General features: G+C 42.9%; 1 protein-coding gene across 2 annotated transcripts in view; it reads left to right on the top strand.

Annotated features, from left to right (window-relative positions):
- The window catches only part of DSTYK (dual serine/threonine and tyrosine protein kinase), a 51,778-nt gene that overhangs the window by 16,133 nt on the left and 10,744 nt on the right, over positions 1–24,901 (top strand). The window contains exons 2-5 of one of the 2 annotated variants that reach the window (XM_070384564.1): positions 6,064–6,449; positions 19,526–19,802; positions 23,532–23,764; positions 24,165–24,248. In XM_070384564.1, the coding sequence (XP_070240665.1) occupies positions 6,064–6,449; positions 19,526–19,802; positions 23,532–23,764; positions 24,165–24,248 (980 nt within the window). Of the gene's footprint in view, positions 1–6,063; positions 6,450–19,132; positions 19,803–23,531; positions 23,765–24,164; positions 24,249–24,901 lie in introns of both variants that reach the window. The other variant, XM_070384563.1, reaches the window with a different exon arrangement.

The following is a 24,901-nucleotide window of genomic DNA, read 5'->3' as shown; positions in this document are numbered from 1 at the left end:
TACCTTAACTTCAACCCAAAGGGTAATACAGACTAACTGATGAGGGGACTAATAAAAGTTCCTCTGAAAAGTACCTACTTTTTTTTTTTTTTTTTTTTTAAGGAAAGGGACCCTAAGAGCTCTTAGGTAGAATAACAAGATTTTAAAAAAGCGTTCACCACCGAGTGGTCATACTGTCTTTTTCCTCCAAGCTTTGTTCCTCATGGTCTTGGGCAGTTTTCATAAGGAATCTCTCAGTCTGTTTTTAATTGGGGTCCTGCAGCTACTAAGTTGTGTTTGACCCCACATAGGGAGAAAGTGTGGTGTAGGGGAGGGGTGTAGCGGGGAAGGAATTTCTCCTCTACCCTCTTATCTCCACCTGGGCCTAAGAATTAAACTGACATTAAACAGATAAGCAGGAGAAGAGCGTAAATACACTGTTAAATCTTATCTGTACGAGGGAGTCCTCAGAAAAGAATGAAGACCCAAAGAAGCAGAGTTGTGCTTTTATATGCTGAAATTGGACAAAGAGAAGTAAATTACGAGAGGTGACAAGACAAAGGGGCTTGGGCTAGGGCAGTTAATGGTGGGAAAGTAACTAGGAAGACACTGGTTAGTTTAACAAGACTTATTTGTACAGACTTTTCTTGACCTCGACTCTGATAATAAGAATGTTGCTTTCCTCTGTTATAGGGAGGACATCTTCCCAGTGAGGATTTTATTTCTGGCTTTCAGGAAGATAAAAGGGAGGTCAGAGTGCCCTTCTCATACCTGCTGTTTGTTCAGTGCCTTTAGCTCAAAATCATCCTTATGCAAAAGAGGCCTTTTGGGGGATGGTATATTCTGCCACCCTTCACAGACATTGTTTACCATGAGGTATTCACCTGGCCCCCTGAGACCTAAAAAACAGCTCCTGCTCCGTCCTAAATAAATAGAGAAACATGGCTTCTTTTTTGTTCTGTTTTGCCTTTTAAGTTACTGCTTCCTCTTCTGTAAATGAGGATAGTAACAGTTTGTCTCTGGTAGGATTATGAGCATTAAATGAGCTGAGGCAAATAAAATGATGTACTTAGAAAGGGCTCAGTAAATATTGTGGGGGAGGAAAAATAATTTTCCCTCTACCCTTCTAGATTTTTGTCTTTTATAAAAAGACAGACTAATGAGGGGAAAACGACAGATGTGTACACATAGGAGCTACCCAGGAAAAACTAAGTAACTCTGAAATGGCGCAGGCCAATACCTGAAATACCGTCTCTAGCTAAAGATGAAGCACGCTGGGGTGGGGTGAGGTGAAGTGGGGGAGTCAGTTATCGGTGGTTATCAGGAAAAGCACACTAAACAGGGGTAAGGTTGTTAGGCAGTTTAAAGTGGTTGCCTTCTGCATTGATAAGAGTTTCTAGACATTTCGAGTCTTCCTCCTATTCGTGAAACTGGAGGAATATACCCCTACAAATGGGAGATTTCCCTTTTAAGTATAAATGTCTCTTAGAAAAAGTAACTTCTCAGTTTTCGGAGCTTAACCTGTGTCTGCTAGTTCTTAAAAATAACCTCAAAGTAGTATGTCAAAGAGGCATATTTTGGGATGATATGTTTTGTTCCCCTTCATTATCTGATACAGATAAACAAAATGCATTGCTGCTTAGCTGCTCCTTCTTGTATTTGAAACATTTGTTAACCAAGATAATCTGTATTTAAGAATCATAAAGGGAAAAAAAATGTTTTGGCTTTTAAGACAATTTGCTTTGAATTTTCCTACAGTCAGAGTCGGCAGGGTTAATGTGTTCCAGCTGAGAGGCCGTGCTGTTACCTTCTGGCAGTCCCATATGCAGATGCCGTTATATTAATTACAGTAGAAAACATGATTAACTCAAAAGTCCTTAACTGTCAGTGAAGCAGCTGCTTTAGCTCTGAAGCAGGTTTTCTTCCTCCTTCCTCCTGTCGTTCTCCCGTTTTTCATCTCTTTTTTAGAGAACCGCTGAGACTGCCCAGGAGGCCCTCAGAGCCCCCGGCTTGCTCCGTCACCTTTTGATCTGCAGCTGTAGCAGTCCAGGGGAGCTCTCCTAATTAACTTCACGTCTCGTTGAAAAACAACCAGACAACTGCCTGGCCCCCTCAGTTATTTTTCTTTCAACAGTTAAAACCTGATGGAATCCTGGAATTTTCGAACTGGAAAGGATGTTAAAGATGATCTAATCCAGCTCCCTAGTTCACAGATGAGAAATCCGAGGCTGAGAGAAACAAGTGGATTGCCAGAGTCACAGGGCCAGTCGGTGGTGAGGCCCCGGGTCAGAGCGCCGCCCCGCCGGTGCTCTGCCCACCGCCCTGCTATGCTCCACCCTCACCAGACCATTTGCCAAGGGGAGCGAGGAGTGGAACCCTCTAGTTTCAGCTTCATTTTTCTCCATGCTCTCGTTCAAATCTTGTAGACACATTGAAGAGCAATGAAAAAAACTAAAGATTAGTGGGAGAAGTGAAGAGCTTGGATAATGATATATTGAAAACCAGATGGAGATATCCATATTGAAGACCTTTTCTCTGTCTAGTAAGTTGCACACACAACCCTAGCAAAGCACCTGGAAACGAAAATTCGAACTGGACTCACTGTCAGCCCCCTCTCCCATTGCACTGGCCGACGGTTGTTTGACTCCAGCGAGTTTATTTATAGTGACCGTTTCTGTCACTGCAGAGATGGAGGTGTGATACTTTGGGTCAGATGAATAATGGGTGTGTCTGCTGTGGTTTTGGCCAGTGCCACATGGTTTACTGGTTTTCCTATAGTCTCCGAGGTGTTGAGATCTCTCCCTTTGGTCCTGAAAAATGGTTGGTTAGTTTTCGTTCTCTGTTACCCACTCTCCTGGCAGCAGCAGTAGTCACAAAACTCATTTAGACTCACTGTTGTTACTATGGACCAGCTTTTCTTGTGGGCCCTATGAAGGGTGTTGCTATGAGCTTACTTAGACAGCCACCTGAGCTCTGACTGGAGAGAAAGGAAGTAAGGTGAGAGCGGATCTAGCAGGAGCCCTCGTGCTCAGGCAGAGCCTGGGGGGTAAATCCTGCAGCTGAATGGGGAAGTCCTGTTCTGCTGTCCGCCTCTGCTCTCCATGTTGAGATGAAGGGCGTTTTTAGGAATGACGCTTGCTCCTATACTATTCATGGTCCTGGACTGTTCATCATATTACTGGATTTTTCTGAGTACTTAGTAGAGCCGCTTACGGTTTTCTGTAGACAGTTCTCAATGAGCAAACAAATAACAAAACATTTTTTAGTCATTGCGTTGGGTATTGAGGATACAGAGAGAAATACGATGGTTCTTCCTGCCTTTGGTAATTATAAACGTATGACTAGAATAGTCTGAAGAGGTGAGCAAGATTTGCCGTCCCAAAATGTGTCTCTTTGGTATGAGAATTAGTTCAGGCTTGGCTGTTTTAAAGAAACAAAAAGCTCAGCAAGAGTTGTTATCTTCCTCACCTTAACTGCCTAAATGAATTTGTATAGAGGGCCTATCACCGGAGCTAGCTACAGTGTAGTATGAACTCGGTGTCAAAATCTTCTCTATGTCCGGTTGTTTCTGGATGGCCCAGCAAACATTTGTTTACCAAACATTTACTCTTCTGTGAATTGCCTTGTTTCTCTTTGAAGACCCAGCCCCCTGCCCCCTCTCTTTGTTCCAGGATAACGTATGTATCTCATTTAACCTGTCTTTTGAAACTCTCGTGTTCAGATTCCTCATGTGTGTGTAATTAAATTTCATTTTCTACTGTTAATCTTTTTCATGTCAATTTAATTCTTAGCCCCAGCCAGAGGAAACTAAAAGGGTAGAGGAAAATTGTTTTTCCTCCCTGACAACTGTAGTAAATGCTGTTTAGTTGTCAGTGAGGTACGGAGGGACTCAGGACTCCCTACTTGCTGAGTTGTCACACACGCAAGGGGCTGTGTCCCCTTGCTTTTAGTTTGTAAGTCAGAAATTAGACCAGTTGTCTGGTGTTTTTCCCTCGTGCTTAATAAATGCCTTGCATAGAGTTGGGCCCTCAGTTAATGTTTTGCTTCTCATCTCTCCCAGGAGAATAGATTTCCGTGTTTCAGTGTCTCGTATTGCTGGTGTGCTGGTGTGCGCTGGTGTGCTTCTGCTGACCAGGTGACGTACTTAACAGGCAGACATGAAAGGAAGAGCGTAATGAAACGCGTAAAGGGGTCTGAGTGAAAGCCAGCTTCTTTAAATCTTTTGCTGCCATTTGTTGGAGAGAAGATTTAAAATAGTTTGTAGCAGGATAGGTAGAGTTGAGGGGCTTCCCTGGTGGCTCAGTCAATAAAGAGACCACTTGCAATGCAGGAAACCTGGGTTTGATCCCTGTGTTGGGAAGATCCCTTGGAGAAGGGATAGGCTACCCACTCCAGTATTCTTGGGCTTCCCTGGTGACTCAGATGGTAAAGAATCTTCCTGCAATGTGGGAGACCTGGGTTCGATCCCTGGGTTGGGAAGATCCCCTGGATGAGGGCATGGCAGCCCCCTCCAGTATTCTTGCCTGGAGAATCCCATGGACAGAGGAGCCTGGCGGGCTGCAGTCCATGGGGTTCTAGAGTTGGACACGACTGAAGGGACGCATGCAGGTAGAGCCAGAGTGGGACAACCTTTTAAATGAATCTGGCCTCTCTTCAATTACATAAAATAAATAGCTTAAGAATGGTTTAATGCAGCTCATGGTTACATGACTAAAGCAAATACTGTTTCAGTTGGTGCCACCCTAAATTTTAATGAAGATGTATGTATTTAAATGGCTTCAAATACAGATCGGCTTTCTAACAGCCTAAGAACTGTGTGTCTGTGCCTTTCTGAACAAACACGAAGTTGCCTGAATCTTAGACTTGGGCAGGCACTGTCACTGAACAAGTTGGGGAGTGATTGAGTTTGGAATCGGAGAGTTCCAGTCAACAAATTTCTGGTTCCTTTTCCCAATTAGAAGTTCTCATACTTTAGGAAGCCTTTTTTTTTCTCTTGAGTATTATATGATCTGTTTTGTGGAAGCTTGCAGTATAGATGAGTGTATCCTGGAAAGATATTTCTGAGATAGATCAAATCTTCCTTGATTTGCTTGGATTTTATCCTAACAGGTAGTCCTTTCCCCTTTGTCTTACTTGGGGTCTTGTCTTCCATAAACTGAAAGAATATGATTTGATTAGAGATACTGATCTTAATTAAGCATTCAGTGTTTTAAGAAAACAAATGACTTGGAGCTGGGATGCTGTTACCAGCTATCAGAGAAATGAACCGGAAAAGATTCTATGCTTATGCACACTCAAATAACATTTTATTTCAATGTATGTGTGTTAAAAGACTACACACATTTAGTTACAATAAAATATGTTATAAATAAGGAAAATAAACTGCATGTGGTAGAGTCATTTTAAAGAACCTTTCTGTGTTCGAGTATTAGGTTTTGTGTCACAAGGAAGGTTTTTATTTTGATTTGTGTTCAGTCCTTGCGGGCTTCCGAGGTAGCGCAGTGGTAAAGAATCACCCTCTCAGTGCAGGAGACACAGGAGATGTGGGTTCTATCCCTGGGTTGGAAAGATCCCCTGGAGTAGGAAATGGCGACCCACTCTGGTATTCTTGCCTGGAAAAGTCCATGGCTGAGGAGCCTGACAAGCTACAGTCCATGGTGTCGCAAAGAGTTGTACGTGTCTGAGCATTAACGCACGCGTTCAGTCCTTGGACTCACGTCCCAGTAGCATAGTCTTTTCTGGTTTTGTCAGTTTAATGTCCTTTGATTGAGTCCTTGTAAACTCCTTAGGCTGTCCCTCCACTGATTGAAACCGGGTCAGGAAGGGGAGATTAGGTCACTGCCACGAAATTTCTGGAAAGAAAGAACTGCTCCGGGGGTGAGCCAGAGAGGGGACTCCTGTGTGATATTTGAGAAACTTTTCCTTACTGGGATGTTTTTCTGGTATCTCCTTCCACCAAGAGCTTCCTAGAAGTTTCTTTTCTAGGAGGCTGCCATCTAATGGGATCTCTGTGTCAGTCTCTGTCTGCCCCTCCTCACTCTTCTCTCTGTACTCCTTTCTCCTTCCACCCCCGTCCCTGCCCAGGCCAGCTGAGCTGCATTTCCTTCCCACCCAAGGAAGAGAAGCGCCTCCAGCAGATGGTGGACTGCCTGCCCTGCATCTTGATCCTCGGCCAGGACTGCAGTGTCAAGTGCCAGCTGCTGAACCTGCTCTTGGGGGTGCAGGTGCTTCCCACCAACAAGCTGGGCGGTGAGAACTGTAAGCTTCGGCGCCTCCGCTTCACCTATGGGACTCAGACTCGGGTCAGCCTGGCGCTCCCTGACCGGTACGAACTAGTGCACACGCTGGCTGCTCACCAGGGCACCTGGGAGACCGTCCCTGAGGAGGACCTAGAGGCGCGGGAGGACAGTGAGGACGCTGCCCGCGTTCTAGCCGAACTGGAGGTGACGATGCGCCATGCTCTCTTACAGGTACCGGTCTCGTCCTTACACGGGTGCACTCGTAGGCACCAGTTTCATTGTACCTGAGCTTTCTCAGAAAGTAGTTTGGCAGTGTGTACTGTGGGCTCTGAGCATCAGCAGATAGAGTCAAAGGAACGTGATCTAGGAAGTTGAAAACCAGACAAGGCTGTAGCAGTGCCCATCCCTGCCTCTACTGCTGTGCTGCAAGGCCCTGAGCAGTTTGTCTAATCCCTTTCTAAAACTGAAGAATATGATACTTACATCTCAGCCTGCCTTTACAGAGAGAGGATCAGGGTTAGAAATCCTTTTTCATTTCTTAGCAGGAAGGCGTGGCTAGAATTGTCTCTAGCCATCCCTTTCTAAAAGGAACATATGATTGACATTCTTACGGAATTGAAAACAAGTGAAGAACTTATGAGTTTTTTCTTAGATTTGCCATCAGTTCAGAGAAGGCAGTGGCACCCCACTCCAGTACTCTTGCCTGGAAAATCCCATGGATGGAGGAGCCTGGTAGGCTGCAGTCCATGGGGTCGCTAAGAGTCAGACATGACTGAGCGACTTCACTTTGACTTTTCACTTTCATGCACTGGAGAAGGAAATGGCAACCCATTCCAGTGTTCTTGCCTGGGGAATCCCAGGGACAGGGGAGCCTGGTGGGCTGCCGTCTATGGGGTCGCACAGAGTCAGACATGACTGAAGCGACTTGGCAGCAGCAGCAGCAGCCATCATTTACTAAGTGAGCCAGGTCATGTCTCCTACTTTCTAAGGGACTTCAGAACATGAGGACAGATCTGGCTCAAATAAAGAGATCCTATCAACTGAAGAATATGTCTGTTTCTCTCTTGAAGTAAACTCCCGAAGAGGACACAGGTCTTGTGGCATTTCCTAAAAGATAATATTATCTGTCTGGTATTTATATCTCTACCTAGGAAGGACTTGTCTCTTGTGCAAGACTTCCTTTGCTACTGTATAGCTAGGACTAGACTATTTATTAGACCAAAAGGTGACAGGCACAGCATGTGAATGTGTCAGGAGCATGGGGTTGGGCAGAGAAGGTGCCTATGTCAAGGATCAGAAGCTGGCAGGAATAAAAGAAGCAGACATTCTCAGAGAGTTTGTCACCTTGATTAGCTGTGCCAGGAAGGAGGGGCTCGTTTGGCAGGACTTGGAGAGCACTTTCTTCTTCGCTTCACCTACTCCTGTTCTGGAAGGTTTGGTCTCTCAGTCAGTGCAGTGAGGCCTTTGATTGTGGCTTTGGCTTGTGATTCTCTGGAGGTAGAAACTGTCATCTCATTTCTTTCCAGAGTCCAGTTGTCTTTTATCTCAATAAATGCTAGAGGGATTTAGTATACAAACCAGCATTTTCTCTCAGCTCAGTTTCACTGGTGGCTTTCCTCTGTGTTCAGACCGAGAGCGTGCACTTCTTAGCTCCAAGACAATGCGAGAGTTCTCGAATGACTCTGGCTGTGACCCTTGTTTATTGACTGAGCCTGCTCAGTTGACTCATAAGCTTTGTAAGTGTATGATCCAAGCACAGTCTATAGTATTCTGTTCTGGTCTAGTTACTTCAGTTTCCAAGAGCTCAGTGGTTTTCAAACTTTTTTAGATTTTAATTCATGCTCAGAAATAGCATTTTATTATTAGGACCGAGTACATATATACATGTGTGCATTTGGAATAAAGTTCCATGAAACAGTACTTCTTGCAAAATACACTGATATTTTCTTCTCTATTCTATTTGACTTCATTTTTTTGAAAAATGATAGCAACCCACTAAATTGTTGATCTGACAATGTATTCTGACCTACAGCTTAAAAAACACTGTTAAATAGCTGAAATGACTGCTCTTGGTTGGGTGGTGATTTTTCCTGTTCTTGAGTTTTAAAAACAGTCTTGGAATGTGAACAAAGCCATCTGTAGGACAGGTGCAGTATTTGATTGATTTCTCTGTGTTCCTTCATTTTGTTGGTTTTGATTTTTAGTGCTCATTTACTTTTGTCCCATGAGCTAAGCTAATAAAGTCACAGAAAAGAAAGTGAGAGCTATTTCCCAAGTGTGTGTGTGTGAGTCGCTCAGTCATGTCTGTGTGTGTGTGTGAGTCTCTCAGTCATGTCTGTGTGTGTGTGTGTGTGTGTGTGTGTGTGAGTAGCTCAGTCACGTCTGACTCTTTACGACCCCATAGATTGTAGCCTGCAAGGCTCCTCTGCCCATGAGATTCTCGAGGCAAGAATACTGGAGTGGGTTGCCATTTCCTTCTCCAGGGGATCTTCCCGACCCAGGAATCTAACCCTGGTCTCCTGCATTACAGGCAGATCTTCTACCATCTGAGCCACCAGGGAAGCCATGAGCGCATGTCTTACTGGTGAGAGTTCTCAGCGATGCTCAAGGAGTACAGTGTTGTTGTTTAGTCGTTCAGTTGTGTCCAATTCTGGGACCCCATGGGCTATACCACGAGGCTCCTCTGTCCATGGAATTTCCCAGGCGAGAATACTGGAGTGAGTTCCCATTTCCTTCTCCAGGGGATCTTCCCGACCCAGAGATTGAATCCCCATCTCCTGCATTGGCAGGCAGATTCTTTACCCCTGAGCCACGAGGGAAACCCCCATGTATATATAGTATGCACTCAAACTGAGTTAACAATTAAGAAGGCTACTTGGCTGGGAGGGAAGTTAAGATACCTAACCAGTTTTCTCTGCACGGTTGAAATATGTATAGATTCTCTTTCATGAGAAATATCCTTCTCTTTTCTTCAAGAATTTTCTAGCCTCCCGTGTTCTGTTTCATGTGGTTTGTGAGGCTTCTTTAGTAATGTTTCTTTGGATCTGCTTTATACGGCAGTGATTTTGATGTGGAAACAGCCACGGACCCCCACATTTCTAACTTTAGAACCCCCTGATGGTGAGCCTCAGAGGGGCCTTAGCCTCTGCAGCCTCAGGCTCTGCTCTGCCACTGTCGTCAGACTCCTGTCTCCATTGGCTTACTGCTGGGAGCATTTCCTAAGCTACCTTGAAGATTTTTCTTGCCAGTGAGAAAGATCTTTTTTTTAGCTCCAGTTATATTTAGAACTAGAGAATTAGCTCTAAACAGCCCTTCAATTTGGTTCCTAAAAGGGGTCGTAAAGAAAGGAAACGTTTAGCTAAAGGAAACCAAGATTGAATTAGGGGAAATGTGATGTTCATTTTTAACTGTCAAATTACTAAAGCAGAATTTCCCCTTACTCTCTTACACAATGGTCATTCTTCTAATATGTTACTTTAAAGTCCTCATAAATTAGCCATTTTCAATTTGTTTCAGAGTAGGGCAACTCACATGGACCCCATACCACATGGTACCCACATGGAATACTACAGTATTCCCAGTTTTTTAGCTCTGGGTCCCCTGAGATTCTCAGTTCATAATTCAATAATAGAGGAATACTGTCAAACCATTAGTTCCTAAAACCTCATTTAGTGTCAAAACATGGTCATTTTCCAGTTGGCAGTACATTTCACCCTTCTCCATGTTCACTAGTTTTGTCTTCATGTACATCCTTCCCATCCTAACCTTCGCCCTCTTTCTGGTGTATATCTCAGCTCCTTCTCTTTTTTGTTCCATTTACAAGTCCAGCGGCACACAGTCGTCTGCCTTAGAATTGCCTCAGTCTGACGTATGTGAGTCTAGATATGTTATTCCCTATGAAGGAATAAAAGGAAACGGAGGTGGTTACGCTTCCTCGGCCTGAGATGGGATTCCTGCAGCCCAGCGGCGGCATCTTACCTCTGACGGCCGTTGCGCAGCCCTCAGCGCTCCGCTCTCACCAGTCGCCCGTGTGTCCCTGCCGGGTGTCCTGGCCCCGCGGAAAAACACGCTGTCACGTGGCCGCGGGGCTGTCACGCGTCCTGGTGCCTGGCTCCTGGTGATGTCTGGGAAGGGGTACTTCAGGGAACTGAAGTACACTGATGTTTCCAAGAAAGGTCTAATGACTTGCAAATAAACTTATTTTTTTTCTTTGCTACTTTGAACTCTAATGAGTTGAAATAGTTAAATTTTCTCTTTATAACCCTCAGTAACCATAAATGGAAGTAATCTATTTGTCATTTCATAGTGACATTGATATTTTTACTTTTTAATCTTTAAAAATTAAAAGCTTTTTATTTGGTATATAATTTTTTAGTTGATTTACAGTGTTGTACAGCAAAGTGATTCAGTCTTATGTGTATGTTTGTATGTGTCTGTCTGTATATATGTTCTTTTTCAAAGTCTTTTCCATTATGGTTTTCTGCAGGATGTTGAATGTAGTTCTCGGTGCTATACGGTAGAAGCCTCTTGTTTCTCTGTTTTACATATAGTAGTTTGTGTCTGCTAATCCCAAACTCTCACTTAGTTTATTCCTCCTCACCCACTTTCCTCTTTGGTGACCAGAAGTTTGTTTTCTTTATCTGTGAATCTGTTTGTGTTTCATAAATAAGTTTATCTGTATCATATCTTAGATTCCACATATAAGTGACATCATAAGGCATTTATCTTTCTGGTTTCTTTCACTTGGTGTGATGCTCTGTAGCTCCATCCATGTCGCTGCCAACGGCACTATTCCATTCTTCTTTATGGCTGAGGAGAAGTGGACGTTGTGTATATGCACCGCATCTTTATCCATTCCTCTGTGGATGGACGCTTGGGTTGCTCCCGTGTCTTGGCTATTGTAAATAGTGCTACTGTGAACATTAGGGTGCCTGTGTCTTTTCAAATCAGAGTTTTCTCTGGACATATGCCCAGCAGTGGGACTGCTGAATCATAGGGCAACTCTATTTTTGTTTTTTTTAAGGAACTTCCATACTGTTCTCCATAGTGGCTATACTAATTTACATTCCTACCAAGAGTGTAGGAGGCTTCTGCACACCCTCTTCACCATTTGTTATTTGTAGTTTTTAATGCTGGCCCTTCTGACTGGTGTGCGATGGTACCTCACTGTAGTTGTATTCTGCTGTTGTGATCTATTTTTTAAAAAATTGTATTGGCGTATAGGTGATGTACAGTGTTGTGTTAGTTTCGGAGTACAGCAAAGTGAATCAGTTACACGTATAACCATTCTTCTTTAGATTCTTTTCCCACATAGGTCCTGACAGAGTGCTGTAACGCGTGATAGTAGGTCCTTATTAGCCCTCTCTCACATATAGTAGTGTGCGTGTCAGTCGCAGTCCCTCAGTTTATCCCTCCCCCTCTTTTCCTCTCTGGTAATCCTAAATTTGTTTTCTACATCTGTGACTCCATTTCTGTTCTGTAAATACGTTTATTTGTACCATTTTTGTTTAGATTCCACACATAAGCAATATATATGATACTTGTTTTTCCCTACCTGACTTTTTCACTCAGTATGACAACCTCTAGGTCCATCCGTGTCGCTGCAGATGGTAACGTTTTGTTCTTTCTTATGGCTGAGTGATACTCCACTGTATAAGTGTACCATATCTTCTTTATCCGTTCCTCTGTCATCTCCTTATAGTTTTGATTTGCACTTCTATAATAATTAGCGACGTTGAGCATCTTTTCACATGTCTATTGGCCATCTATATCTCTTCTTTGGAGAAACCTGTATTTACGTCTTCTCATTTTTTGATTGGGTCGTTTGTGTTTTTGGTTATTGAGTTATGTGAGCTATATGTGTATTTTGGAAATTAAACCCTTGTCAGTCACATCATTTGCAAATACTGTCTCTCAGTCTGTATATTGTCTTTTCATTTTGATTATTGATTATTCATATTGATTATTCTTTTCATTTTGCTGTGGAAAAGCTTATAGGTTTGATTAGGCCCCATTTGTTTATTTTTGCTTTTATTTCTATTGCCTTGGGATTCTGACTCATGAGCTTTCCGGACACTACTTTGCTGAAGAGACAGTCTTTCTCCATTGTGTATCTTGCTTCCTTTGTTGGAGATTAATTGACCATAGGTGTGTGGGTCTGTTTCTAAGCTCTCTGTTCTGTCCATACAGACACTGTTTGTTTTTTTTTTTAATTTCTCAGCAGTTAATACTTTCACAACCCCAAATCAAAGTAAAAATGACAAGTTTATGCAAAATTTAAACCCCCAAATTCATTAAACATTGTTGGTAAAAGACTGTCTTCTTTCAAGTTTTGTTTAATTTTTGGCATTTGTTTTGGTGCCTTATGAAAATAAATTTGTTAAGTGTTGCTTACTTTTAAGTTAGATGCTATGTCTTCTCTGGAATGTATCTCGATTGAAAGGTAAACCTTATGAAAGAAGTTTGGGTGATAGTCTTTTATCTGACAGTAAGCGGATACTTTTGGAAAAGAGAGTATATGGAATTAGGTCAAAGATGGCCATTTCCAAGGGAAAAATAACAAGGTTGGAGTAATATGTATAAGAGAAATGAAGAATGGTATTCTAAAAATATATATTAAAATAAAGAAACCATTATTTTATGGGGCAAAAAGAAAAGGGAACTAAAAGTAATGTGTTAAAAAAGGATTTGGGAAGTTCAGGCAAATGCTGAATATAAGTTCCTTCTAGGCAGTAATTCTATGTTCTTTGAATTCAGCATCTCTCTGCCTTCCCCTAACACACACTAACGTATGTAGTGAAATATAACCAATACATTGCTCTTTGCTAACAAACCTGGTAATAACTTACTATAGGTTAATTTACCTATTAAGGATATGTATGCTTTAAAGGCACGATTCTTTTTAAAATCCCATGCTCGCTGTAGTAGCCTTGATCCCTCTTAAAAAGACTAGCTTAAAGGGCTATTTTCTCAATTCACCACCACTTGTTCACTTTTGGCCTTCCAAGGTTAGCTCTTTGGGAGAAAATCTGGCAGAGATTATGGTCTTAATCATCCTTTTTTGAGCAGAGCAGGGCTTTTTACTTGTTGCCAACATATACTTTTAACACAGAAAGCTAGGACTGTTAGAGTCCCTGAAATGATCTTGTCCATCCTTTATTCTTCTCTCAGAACTTCTCTAACACCAGGCCAGACAATTCCTGACACAGTGGACCTCAGTCACTGTTTATACACGGTCTTTGTAGTCAGGTGAGCCTGGATTTACATCCTGGCTTGGTTACTTAACTGTGTGACTGTGGTCCTAGGGCATCCCCCATTTGTAAAACAGAAGTAATAATCCGTGTGTTTTAGGGCTGGTATGAGGCTTAAATGAGAGGCTAGGTGTAAAGCATCTAGCACAGTGTCTGGCCCATAGTAAGCCTCCCTTTGAATGAATTGAGAGGAGGACTTCGTCCTCTCTCAGCCACCCATCTGTTCCCTGACAGCCATCCATACTGGAACTCCTTCCATTGTGAGACTTAAGTCCTTCTGGTTCCGACTTACTTAGACTTATTATTGTGCTCCATTCAGAAGCAAAGTTCTTCATAATTATTATGAAGTACTTTTGTAATAAAATGAAAGGAGAGAGAGATGTTATAAAGGTAAAAAAAAAAATACAGAAGTTAAAGTTATAAAGTTAAAAGGTAACTTTTAACTTTCTTCAGACATTTCTTTCTTCTCCATTCTTCTGTTGTCTTTCTTGATGAGTCTAGTAAATGGTGAGAGAATTCACATTCCTAATTTTGTATCTGTGGACACCTGGATGTTTGAATATCCACACAGTAGGAGGCTATTCAGTACCTTCTTGTCAACTTGTGTGTTATCTGATTCATCACAATATGAAATCAGATAGTTTTGATCCTGGAGGGCTTCATGCTTGTGAGTTGAGATGCAGATCTAAAGCCTTTGCTTTAATGTGTTTGGGATCATAAACACACTTCGGCTTTTAGCATGATGGTCTCATGCTTTCTGTGGCTAGTTGAGGGCTTTGGTTGGGATTATGGTTTTTCTCAAGTCTTGTTCTGATCTGTAAGTTACCACTCCCTACTTTTACTGACTAGGGAGATGAGCTAGTATCCATTTTATGTGGACTACTAGGGTGAAGCCCTGGGTTGGCACAGCTGCTTGTGGCCTATTATATTCTAGAAAGCAGCTTAGTCACAGCTCCCCACTGGAGAGTGTTCAGATCAAGAGTCAGGGTATTTTCTGCAGTGTAACAGGGAGAGGGGTATGCATGGACTGTGTGTGCTCAGTGGTGTGACTCTCTGCAACACCATGGAGGGGTGTATTTGCCTTACTGTATAATTGATGTTTAAGAGGGGTAGTGATTTCAGAGAACTGTACACAAATGAGGAAGAATCAACCCTGAGTAAAATGGGGAAAACCTCCTATTGTTCTGTGATAGTGGGCATGGGAGGAGAATTGATGGTGATGGTTGATAGAATATGGAGACAGGGACTGGCGTCTGGGATGTGTCCGTTGTTATGCAAGGGGTAGGACCTAGTTATGTGCTGCTTTTCTGTGTGATGGAATGAGGTTGCAGAGCTGTAGGCAAAGACACTCATGACCTATCTGAGTGTATGATCGTCTTCTGTTTGAACTGTTGGTTAAGACGACCATCCTTAGCTATCGCTGAGGGTGTAATGTACTGTGAGCCATAGAGTAAGAGTCCTCACCAGTCAGAGCCAGTATTCTTAGGAAGTGGTCAGGCTTCAGTGACTGAACCATTTCTTCTTGGCACTTATGATAGTGTAATTTTATATTAAAACACCAAAGAGGAAAATCCTGGTGTTTGCAGAGTAGCAGTTTGCTTTTTTATTATATTCTCTTAGTCTTGCCAAGAGAATTGATGGTAATATATTGGCTTCTGTAGATTCCACAGATTTGTGCAGATATATTATACAAGAGACATCTCTTTAGGAATTTTCTGCGACTCAAAATGGGAATTATGGCATATTCTTCTGATTCCTTGGATTCTTCTTCCTTGACTGATTTCAGAGCAAAATGCTTCCTCACTGCTTCATTCTTAGAGTAGACGCAAACAGCAGTTCCAGATAAATGTGTGAGATATGGGTTAAAAAATAGACAGTTTTACATATGATGATTGAAAATGGTTTTGAGCAAATAGTAAAGGCATCATTCATTCATCCAGTAATTACACATTTATTTATTGAATGCTCAGTAAGTGCAAACACTGTTCTAAGTGCCAGGAAGGAGTACAGTCTTCCATGAAATAGTCTGAGGTCAGTCTTCCCTCTCAGGTGGCCGTAATATATGGGCCAAGAACAGGGCTCATCCTCTCTTGAATTTTTTTCACTCCCTGTCTCCAGGAGACAGTGTGGCTTCCCTTTTTGTTTATAACCGTCAGGCATGAGTCATCTCTTTGCCGTGAGTATTGCAGAATCATGTATCACATTCCAGTCTAGTTTGTACTGCTGCCAGGGTCTCAGCAGCAGCTCTTTTTGCCTGTCTTCCAACAGTCAAGATAGTCAGAACAGTGAGACCTGCTACACAAATTAATTAACTGGGGAATGGAGAAGAGAGAGCACGGTACTTGTTTTCTATATGTTTTTGTTTGTACAAGATATATTTAGGAGTAGATACCTTCTTTCTAGGTGCCAATGCACCAGGCAGTATCTACCATCAGAGTTCATTTTAGGGGGATTGTTAAAGCTTGATGTATAGCTGACGTATAGTATTATATAAGTTACAGGTAGAAAACGTAGTGGTTCACAATTCTTAAAGGTTATATTCCATTTATAGTTATTTATAAAATACGGGCTATATTCCCTGAAGCTTATTTATTTTATGCACAGCAGTTTGTGCCTCATAATCCCCTACCCCGATCTTTCCCATCTCTCCTTCCTTGTCCGCACTGGTAACCACTAGTTTTTTCTCTGTACCTGTGTGTTTCCTTTTCGTTACAATCACTAGCTTGGTTTATTTCTTGGATTCCACATGTACGTGAGATCGTACAGTGTTTGTCTTTCTGTGTCCGTTTCACTTGGCACAGTGCCCTCCAGGTCCATCCACGTTGCTGCGGATGCCAGATTTCATTCTTCTTATGGCTGAGGAGGAGTCCACTGTATGTGTATGTGTGCGTGTGTGTGTTATAGATGAAAATGTTAGTTGCTTAGTCATCTGACACTTTGTGACCCCATAAACTGTAGCCCACCAGGTTCCTCCGTCCATGTCATTCTCCGGGCAAGAATACTGGAGTAGGTAGCCATTCCCTTCTCCAGGGGGTCTTCCAGTCCCATGGATCAGATTTTCTTACCATCTGGACCACCAGGGAAGTATAGGTAGGGGGTGGGGGTGTGTGTGTGTGTGTACATATATATACCACATCTTCTCTATCCACTGAATCCTGTTTGTTTGTTTGTTTTTTTCAAAAATGAATTTGCATTTGTGAGCAAATAAAGTCAGCTCTCCTTTACAAAGGATATTGGTTCTACAAGTGGACTTGGCGGCTTTGGCTGACGGTTCTGTTGCACACTTAAAATGGTCCTTTGAGAAAAACCTGGAAATTCACTTCAAAATTTTAAGAAAATCCATCAAATAAACAAGCAGCAAAATTCTTCCTGAAAACTTTCTAAACAATACTTACTTCGGTTTAAATATTTAGACTTTTTTCTCTTAATATTTCTCTAATAAGTTTGATTCATTTATATCTTTAAAAAGATATATTTAAGACAGAAGCCATTTAAAAAAATTTTTAAAAGCCACTGTCACCTATAATTATCTTGTTATAACTTTTCATTTCTTGAAATTCTCTTCTAGTCTGTAATTACTATATGTAATTAGAATGTTGCATTTAAGCGATTGCATGCTATACTGTGGACCTTAAATGTCCTTATGTACCCTCTTTTTTGAATGTGCCTCATGAAACGATTCATACTCCAGCACTGTGACTCAGGGCAGTGAGAGGTGGCTTGTTTCAAGTAGCAGAGTGAGTGTCAGATTAGTCTTCCAGTCAGAAAACATTCCATGCAGTTTGAGGCACAGGTGAATCGCAGATTTCTTCTTGGCCTAGGCTTGGCTAGAAAGCTAGTAGATTTATACAGTGTTTGCTCAAATTACAAATGATGAGATGCTAAAAGCACTTTTAGTTTTAGGGAGTTCAAAGTGGCCCGCCAAATGAAAGCTCTGTGGCCTACCTGAGAATAAAATTTATTGTTGAGGAAGAAGGTGAGACCTTTGTGCTTTGGTGGAAGTAAGAGCTTGCTGTCTCTCACTCTCTGTTCTTTAGTACAGGCACACGTACACACACACACACACACACACACTTACACATAGTACAAGAAGCAATAAGCTGGCATTTCCCAGCCCTTTCTCCATTGTCTGGAGAAGGAGATTAAAAAGGAAAACTCTTTAAAACATTTTAGAATTCTGCAAAGGATTGATTTTGAGTCTGCAGACTTCAGGGTTGGTGTGCCTGCAGTGGTAATATGGGCACGAGTCTCTAGATCAGTGCTTAGGTCTGGAGTGCCAGGCAAAGTAGGCAGTTTCAGAGGTTTAGAGGAGCAAAATTTATTTCCCTCCATATTCCCATATGGATGGAAATGTATGCTCTTAAGTGAGTCGAGATCCTTAGTGAAGAAGTAGAATGATAAGCAGAAACTACTAGCTAGGGAAATGACCTGTTTAGGAGTTGGGTGTATCAGTGATGATTGGCTTCAAACATAGTTAACAATCAGAAAAATAGGGGTTTGCTTAAGCAAGACAGAGGTTAATATATTTTTCCCTTATATAAGTCCAAAGCTAGGCAGTTGAGAGCTGGTGTGGCAGCTCTGTAGTCATCAGAGATCCAAGCTCCCGATTTCTTTTTGCTTCCTCATCCTCAGGCTGGCTTCTACTCTCAGGATTGCCTAGGGACTGTAGGGTGACCACTGCTGCTCTGTCTGTCACACCTGTGCTCCAGGCAAGAAGGGCAGGGCCAAAGGGTGTACTTGCTAGCAGATTCAACCCTTTGAAGAGCTTTCTGTTGTCCTACCTATTATTGGCTGCCCCGTCTATGAAAGACATTGCCTTCCCAATGATGCAGAAGTTAAATATTGGGTAGGCAGACCTTAGTCTCTGCCGGACCAACTGATCATGAGCATAAAGGTATTCCTGAGACCTAGATGGCTGAGACCGTGGGATGTTTGCCAACTCTTAAGATAGGATGGTAATGTTTGACACATCTAACCTTTAGTTTGCTGCTTGATTGATTGATTCAACAGTGTTAAGGACTTACTCTATACCAGGCACTGGACTTACAGGAGTGAAAAAGATAGACATGTTCCCTCTCTCGGAAGAGTTTATGGGCTAATTGGGAAAAAAACAACTTGTTTTTAAATAAGTAAATTATAAGTATATAAGTGTATTGACCATTAAGAGAAGCAGAAGTAGCGAGTGCTCCCCTAATAGGGATTTCCTATTAGGAGAGACTCCAGAAGGGTATGACACAGTGTATACACTGAGATTTAAAGGATGCATGGGAGTTAGAAAGTTGAGGATGAGTCAGGTTAGAAAGAGGGGGAGGAATGTTCCAGGCAGATCCACTCCCAGTCTAAGAGTTCTTCACAGAGGGAATCAGCGGGAGTTTCCAAAGCAACAAAAGGGATTCCAGGTTCTTTTTTTAATCTAAATGGCTGAAAGGACTGCCATCCTTCCTACTTACTTGTTTTTTCACTCTCTCTTGATGAGTGCCTGCCTGCTTAGGTGGCACCAGGGAGTGTTGCTAACCGAGGAAGGAGGGGGACAAGTGATTAGGGCATATACTGAAGCCCAGTTGCCCCATCATAGGTCTGGATTTTGGTCTCAGTGTGGGACTCTGGGGAGGCAAGGACTGGTTCTGACCCTGAAGTGCTGATATGACCCCCTTCCCCTTCCAGGAAGTGGACATTGTGGTAGCACCGTGCCAAGGCCTCCGGCCCACAGTGGATGTTCTGAGTGACTTGGTGAATGATTTCTTGCCTGTGATAACCTATGCGCTCCACAAAGATGAACTCTCTGAGAGGGATGAGCAAGAGCTTCAGGAAATCCGAAAGTATTTCTCCTTTCCCATATTCTTTTTCAAAGTGCCGAAGCTGGGCTCGGAGATAATTGACTCCTCCACTGAAAGAATGGAGAGTGAAAGATCGCCACTTCATCGACAGCTGACTGACCTGGGCTATCTGAGTAGCAGCCACTGTAACTGTGGGGCCCCCGGCCAGGACACCAAAGCTCAGAGCATGTTGGTGGAGCAAAGTGAGAAGCTGAGACACTTGAACACGTTTTCTCACCAGGTGCTGCAGACTCGCCTGGTGGACGCAGCCAAGACCCTGAACCTGGTGCACTGCCGCTGCCTCGACATCTTCATTAACCAGGCTTTTGACATGCAGCGGGACCTGCAGATTACGCCCAAACGTCTGGAATACACTCGAAAAAAGGAGAATGAGCTGTACGAATCATTGATGAATATTGCCAACCGGAAGCAAGAGGAAATGAAGGACATGATCGTTGAGACTCTTAACACCATGAAGGAGGAACTTCTGGATGATGCTGCCAACATGGAGTTCAAAGGTGGGTCTTAGAGCTTGGTAGGGTGCAGGAACTGGGGCATCCTCGAACCCTTTCCAGGTGGCGTAGAGTATGTCAATTCTGAAGCCCAAAGGTACCTACCCCAATGGGGCTCATTAGCAGCAGCCTACCTGAAATCATTGAGCGAAGTTGGCCTCTCTTCTTCTGAGAGGCCTTCTTGGAAAAGTCTGCCATCATTCCTTCCTATTTGATAAATTCATCCCAATACTGCTCTTTAGTCTCCAGTTCCTATTTGTATCCCCTTGCCTTTTTAAGACTGGAGAAGAGCTGCTTGAAGAATGTCAGAGTCATGCTTTAATCCTGACTCCTTTGTCATGGCCCATGCTGCTTTGTTGGTTCTTTTTTGTGTGTCATGGTCTCATTTTCTTTTCAGGGTGCTCCTGAGACGTAACTCAGAAGGATTTCCCAAAGTAGCGGTTTTAGCTTTTCTGGCATTCCTATACTTCATGAGTGACTGTTAACAAAACTGGGCCAAATGCTGAGTCAGGTCTTTTGGTATCTGAGGTCTGGGTGCTACTGACTTTGTATAGTGACTCCTGTGTGAACATTAGCTCTCAGTTCAGTTCAGTCGCTCAGTCACGTCCAACTCTTTGCAACCCCGTGGACTACAGCACACCAGGCCTCCCTGTCCAGCACCAACTCCCGGAGCTTTCTCAAACTCGTGTCCATTGAGTCAGTGATGCCATCCACCCATCTCATCCTCTGCCATCCCCTCTCCTCCTGCCTTCAGTCTTTCCCAGCATCAGGGTCATTTCCAGTGAGTCAGCTCTTCACATCAAGTAGTCAATATATTGGAGCTTCAACTTCAGCATTAGTCCTTCCAATGAATATTCAGGACTGATCTCCTTTAGGATTGACTAGTTGGATCTCCTTGCAGTCCAAGGGACTCTCAAGAATCTTCTCCAACACCACAGTTCAAAAGCATCAATTCTTTGATGCTAAGCTTTCTTTATAGTCCAACTCACATCCATACATGACTACTGAAAAAAAACCATAGCTTTGACTAGACGGACCTTTGCCGACACAGTAATGTCTCTGCTTTTTAATATGCTGTCTAGATAGATCATAGCTTTTTTTCCAAGGAGCAAGCGTCTTTTAATTTCATGGCTCCAGTCACCATCTGCAGTGATTTTGGAGCCCAAGAAAATAAAGTCTGTCACTGTTTCCCCATCTATTTGCCATGAAGTGATGGGACTGGATGCCATGATCTTAGTTTTTTGGATGTTGAGTTTTAAGCCAGCTTTTTCACTCTCCTCTTTCACTTTCATCAAGAGGCTCTTTAGTTTCTCTTTACTTCCTGTCATAAGGGTGATATCATCTGCATATCTGAGGTTATTGATATTCTCCCGGCAGTCTTGATTCCAGCTTGTGCTTCATCCAGCCTGGTGTTTCTCATGATGTACCCTGCATATAAGTTAAATAAATAGGGTGACAGTATACAGCCTTGATGTACTCCTTTCCCAATTTGAAACCAGTCTGTTGTTCCATGTCCAGTTCTAACTGTTGCTTCTTGACCTGTATACAGATTTCTCGGGAGGCAGGTCAGGTGGTCTGGTATTCCCATCTCTTTCAGAATTTTCCAGTGTGTTGTGATCCACACAGTCACAGGCTTTGGCATAATCAATAAAGCAGAAGTAGATGTTTTTCTGGAACTCTCTTGCTTATTCTGTGATCCAAAGGATGTTGGCAATTAGATCTCTGGTTCCTCTGCCTTTTTAAATCCAGCTTGAACATCTGGAAGTTCTCAGTTCATGTACTGTTGAAGCCTGGCTTGGAGAATTTTGAGCATTGCTTTGCTAGCGTGTGAGATGAGTGCAATTGTATGGTAGTTTGAACATTCTTTGGCATTGCCTTTCTTTGGGACTGGAATGAAAATTGACCTTTTATAGTCCTGTGGCCACTGCTGAGTTTTCCAAATTTGCTGGCATATTGAGTGCAGCACTTTAACAGCACCATCTTTTCGGACTTGAAGTAGCTCAACTGGAATTCCATCACCTCCACTAGCTTTGTTCATAGTGATGCTTCCTAAGGCCTTGATTTTGCACTCCAGGATGTCTGGCTCTAGGTGAGTGATCACACCATCGTGATTATCTGGGTCATGAAGAACTTTTTTGAATAGTTCTTCTGTGTATTCTTGCCACCTCTTCTTAATATCTTCTGCTTCTATTAGGTCCATACCATTTCTGTCCTTTATTGTGCCCATCTTTGTATGAGAGGTTCCTTTGGTAGCTCTGATTTTCTTAAAGAGATCTCTAGTCTTTCCCATTCTGTTGTTTTCCTCATTTCTTTTCATTAATCACTGAGGAAGGCTTTCTTATCTCTCCTTGCTGTTTTTGGAACTCTGCATTCAGATGGGTAGGTATATCTTTCCTTTTCTCCTTTGCCTTTGCTTCTTTTCTTTTCTTTTCTCAGATATTTGTAAGGCCTCCTCAGACAACCATTTTGCCTTTTGCATTTCTTTTTCTTGGAGATGGTCTTGATCACTGCCTCCTGTACAATGTCATGAACTTCCATCCATAGTTCTTAATGTAGTAGAACAGCCTCCATAGGTGGGTTCTGCTTATTACCATTTTCTAAGGCTCAGATCGGAGAAGGCAATGGCAACCCACTCCAGTACTCTTGCCTGGAAAATCCCATGGATGGAGGAGCCTGGTGGGCTGCAGTCCGTGGGGTTGCTAGGAGTCGGACACAACTGAGCAACTTCACTTTCACCTTTCACTTTCACGCATTGGAGAAGGAAATGGCAACCCACTCCAGTGTTCTTGCCTGGAGAATCCCAGGGACGGGGGAGCCTGGTGGGCTGCCGTCTCTGGGGTCTCACAGAGTTGGACATGACTGAAGCGACTTAGCAGCAGCAACAAGGCTCAGATAGCTTCAGTAATTTGCTCAAGGTCACACAGATACTAAGTAGTAGAGGCAGAACTTGAATCTAGACAGTCTGATTCCTGAGCTCATGCTCACAATTTCCACACTTACTTCTTCTTTATCTATTCCCAGTTATTGATGTTACCATCTTCCTGGGAACCAGCTTCAAAACCTCAGCATGGGGACTTCCCTGGCAGTCCAGACGTTCAGACTCTGCACTTCCAATGCAAGGATGCACATTTGTATCCTTGAGGCAATGACAGCATTCCAGTTTTACTTTTTATTTCTCTAGTAATTGATTAGAATTGAATTGTTGACTCTTGGATTTTTCTCATTAATTTGCTCGGAAGTGTGAAATATTACAAAGATTAGAGGCTTTGGAATTCATGAGCTTTGCGTTCAAATGCTAGGTATATTATTCCCTAACTCCAGCATCCCCTCCCAGTGCCCAGTTTATTCTTTTTTTGGAGCTTTTCCCTGATGTATCAAATATAACCAGTGATACCCTTCTGACGTGTTGTTAGGGTTAGATTAGATTAGATATGTAAAATACTTCCTGTGCATTTCAGATAGCCTGCACTCAGTGAGTGTTGTTCCTTCCCTTCTGTAAATGTGGTATAAGAGCTGACAGGATCAGGAGGTTCATTCTGTACAACAGGTGCTCCTTCAGGACTCTTAGATGCCTGAAATGGTTGAGGATCGCGTGGCCCCGCATGCTGAGAGTCCGAGGTAGTCAGCCATGTGTGTTTTGTAGCCATCAGCATGCTAGCTCCTTGGGTCCGACTTTATTCAGTGTACCTGCCCATTCCCCTCACAACCAACTAGCTTTTTGCTGTGCCTCCATAGATGTCATTGTCCCTGAGAATGGAGAACCAGTGGGCACCAGAGAGATCAAATGCTGCATCCGACAGATCCAGGAGCTCATCATTTCCCGGCTTAATCAAGCAGTGGCTAACAAGCTGATCAGCTCCGTGGATTACCTACGTGAGAGCTTCGTTGGAACCCTAGAACGGTGTCTGCAGAGCCTGGAGAAGTCTCAGGATGTCTCAGTTCACATCACCAGTAATTATCTCAAACAGGTACTCAGAGGGTAGTTAAGAGCTGGCCACAGATAACACATGAAACGGAATCCACCCACGAGCCCAGCGTCAAGTTAGCCAAGAATTTCCCTTTCAGTCTTTTTGCCAGTCCAGTTTGAATTTTGTTTTCCTGTCTCATGACCACTGTCTGTGGGAGGTGCTTGTGAACTGTCAGGTTGCAGTTCAGCCGATGAGCAAGATGATGAAGATGAAGTAGAGGGGTCCCACTGGTCACAAAACAGATGATCGCCCTGCCTTGACTCTGCACATACATTGAGGGGTGGATTTGGCAACCTTGAAACTGGACCATGTTCTTGAAATAAATATCATTTGTTGCATTTTTAAATTATCCACTTTACTCAGGGCATATTGACTTTCTTATTGTGTCTTCTTTTTTCAGATCTTAAATGCTGCCTATCATGTTGAAGTCACATTTCACTCAGGGTCCTCAGTTACAAGGATGCTGTGGGAGCAAATCAAACAGGTAGAGGTTTTTTAGGGAAAGATTTTTCAGCCCCTAATTGGCTCAAATGAATCTTGGTCGCTCCAACAGGAACTAATGTCTAGGATGTCTGTCCTAGACAAACTGATATCTGTCAATATGGGTGGCCGTTTGTCCTGATTTCCCTGCCTGGGGAAGTTCTGATTTATGCCTGTTCTGAAATAATTATTAACAGTGTCCCCTTTAACTCTTAGAAGTGATGTATCTAAGTGATATTTTATGGAGCCATAAAGCTCTACTTCTCTAGCTGTTTCATGTTCTTTTCCCCAACCTAAGTGTTTTCTCAGAACCAGGCTTTGTTACCAAAGACCATGAATAGAATTTATTTTCTGGTATTCAGTCTGGTTCTTATATTGAATTATTTGCTGACTTTAGAAAGGGATTTACCAGGCACCCCCAGTACTGACTGTAATGTATTGAGGATTCGTGAACATGCATTCCAAGCCTAGTGTTCTTTGATGCCTTCCGTTGGACTGAGCCCCGATTTTGAGGTAGGTGAAATTGGAGAGGAGTGTTGGACCTCATACAGCTCTTGTCTTAAGATCCTGGCCTGCTGAATGGGTAATCCAGCAAGGAAGGGGTTCTAGCGGTTCCGGTCTCCACCCCTCAGTGCTCTCACTACCCCTGTCCTGACA

The sequence above is a fragment of the Bos mutus genome, chromosome 16 (genome assembly GCF_027580195.1).
Source record: "Bos mutus isolate GX-2022 chromosome 16, NWIPB_WYAK_1.1, whole genome shotgun sequence".
In the NCBI taxonomy this organism is placed as follows: Eukaryota; Metazoa; Chordata; class Mammalia; order Artiodactyla; family Bovidae; genus Bos; species Bos mutus.
This window is presented reverse-complemented; position numbering and strand designations above follow the sequence as displayed.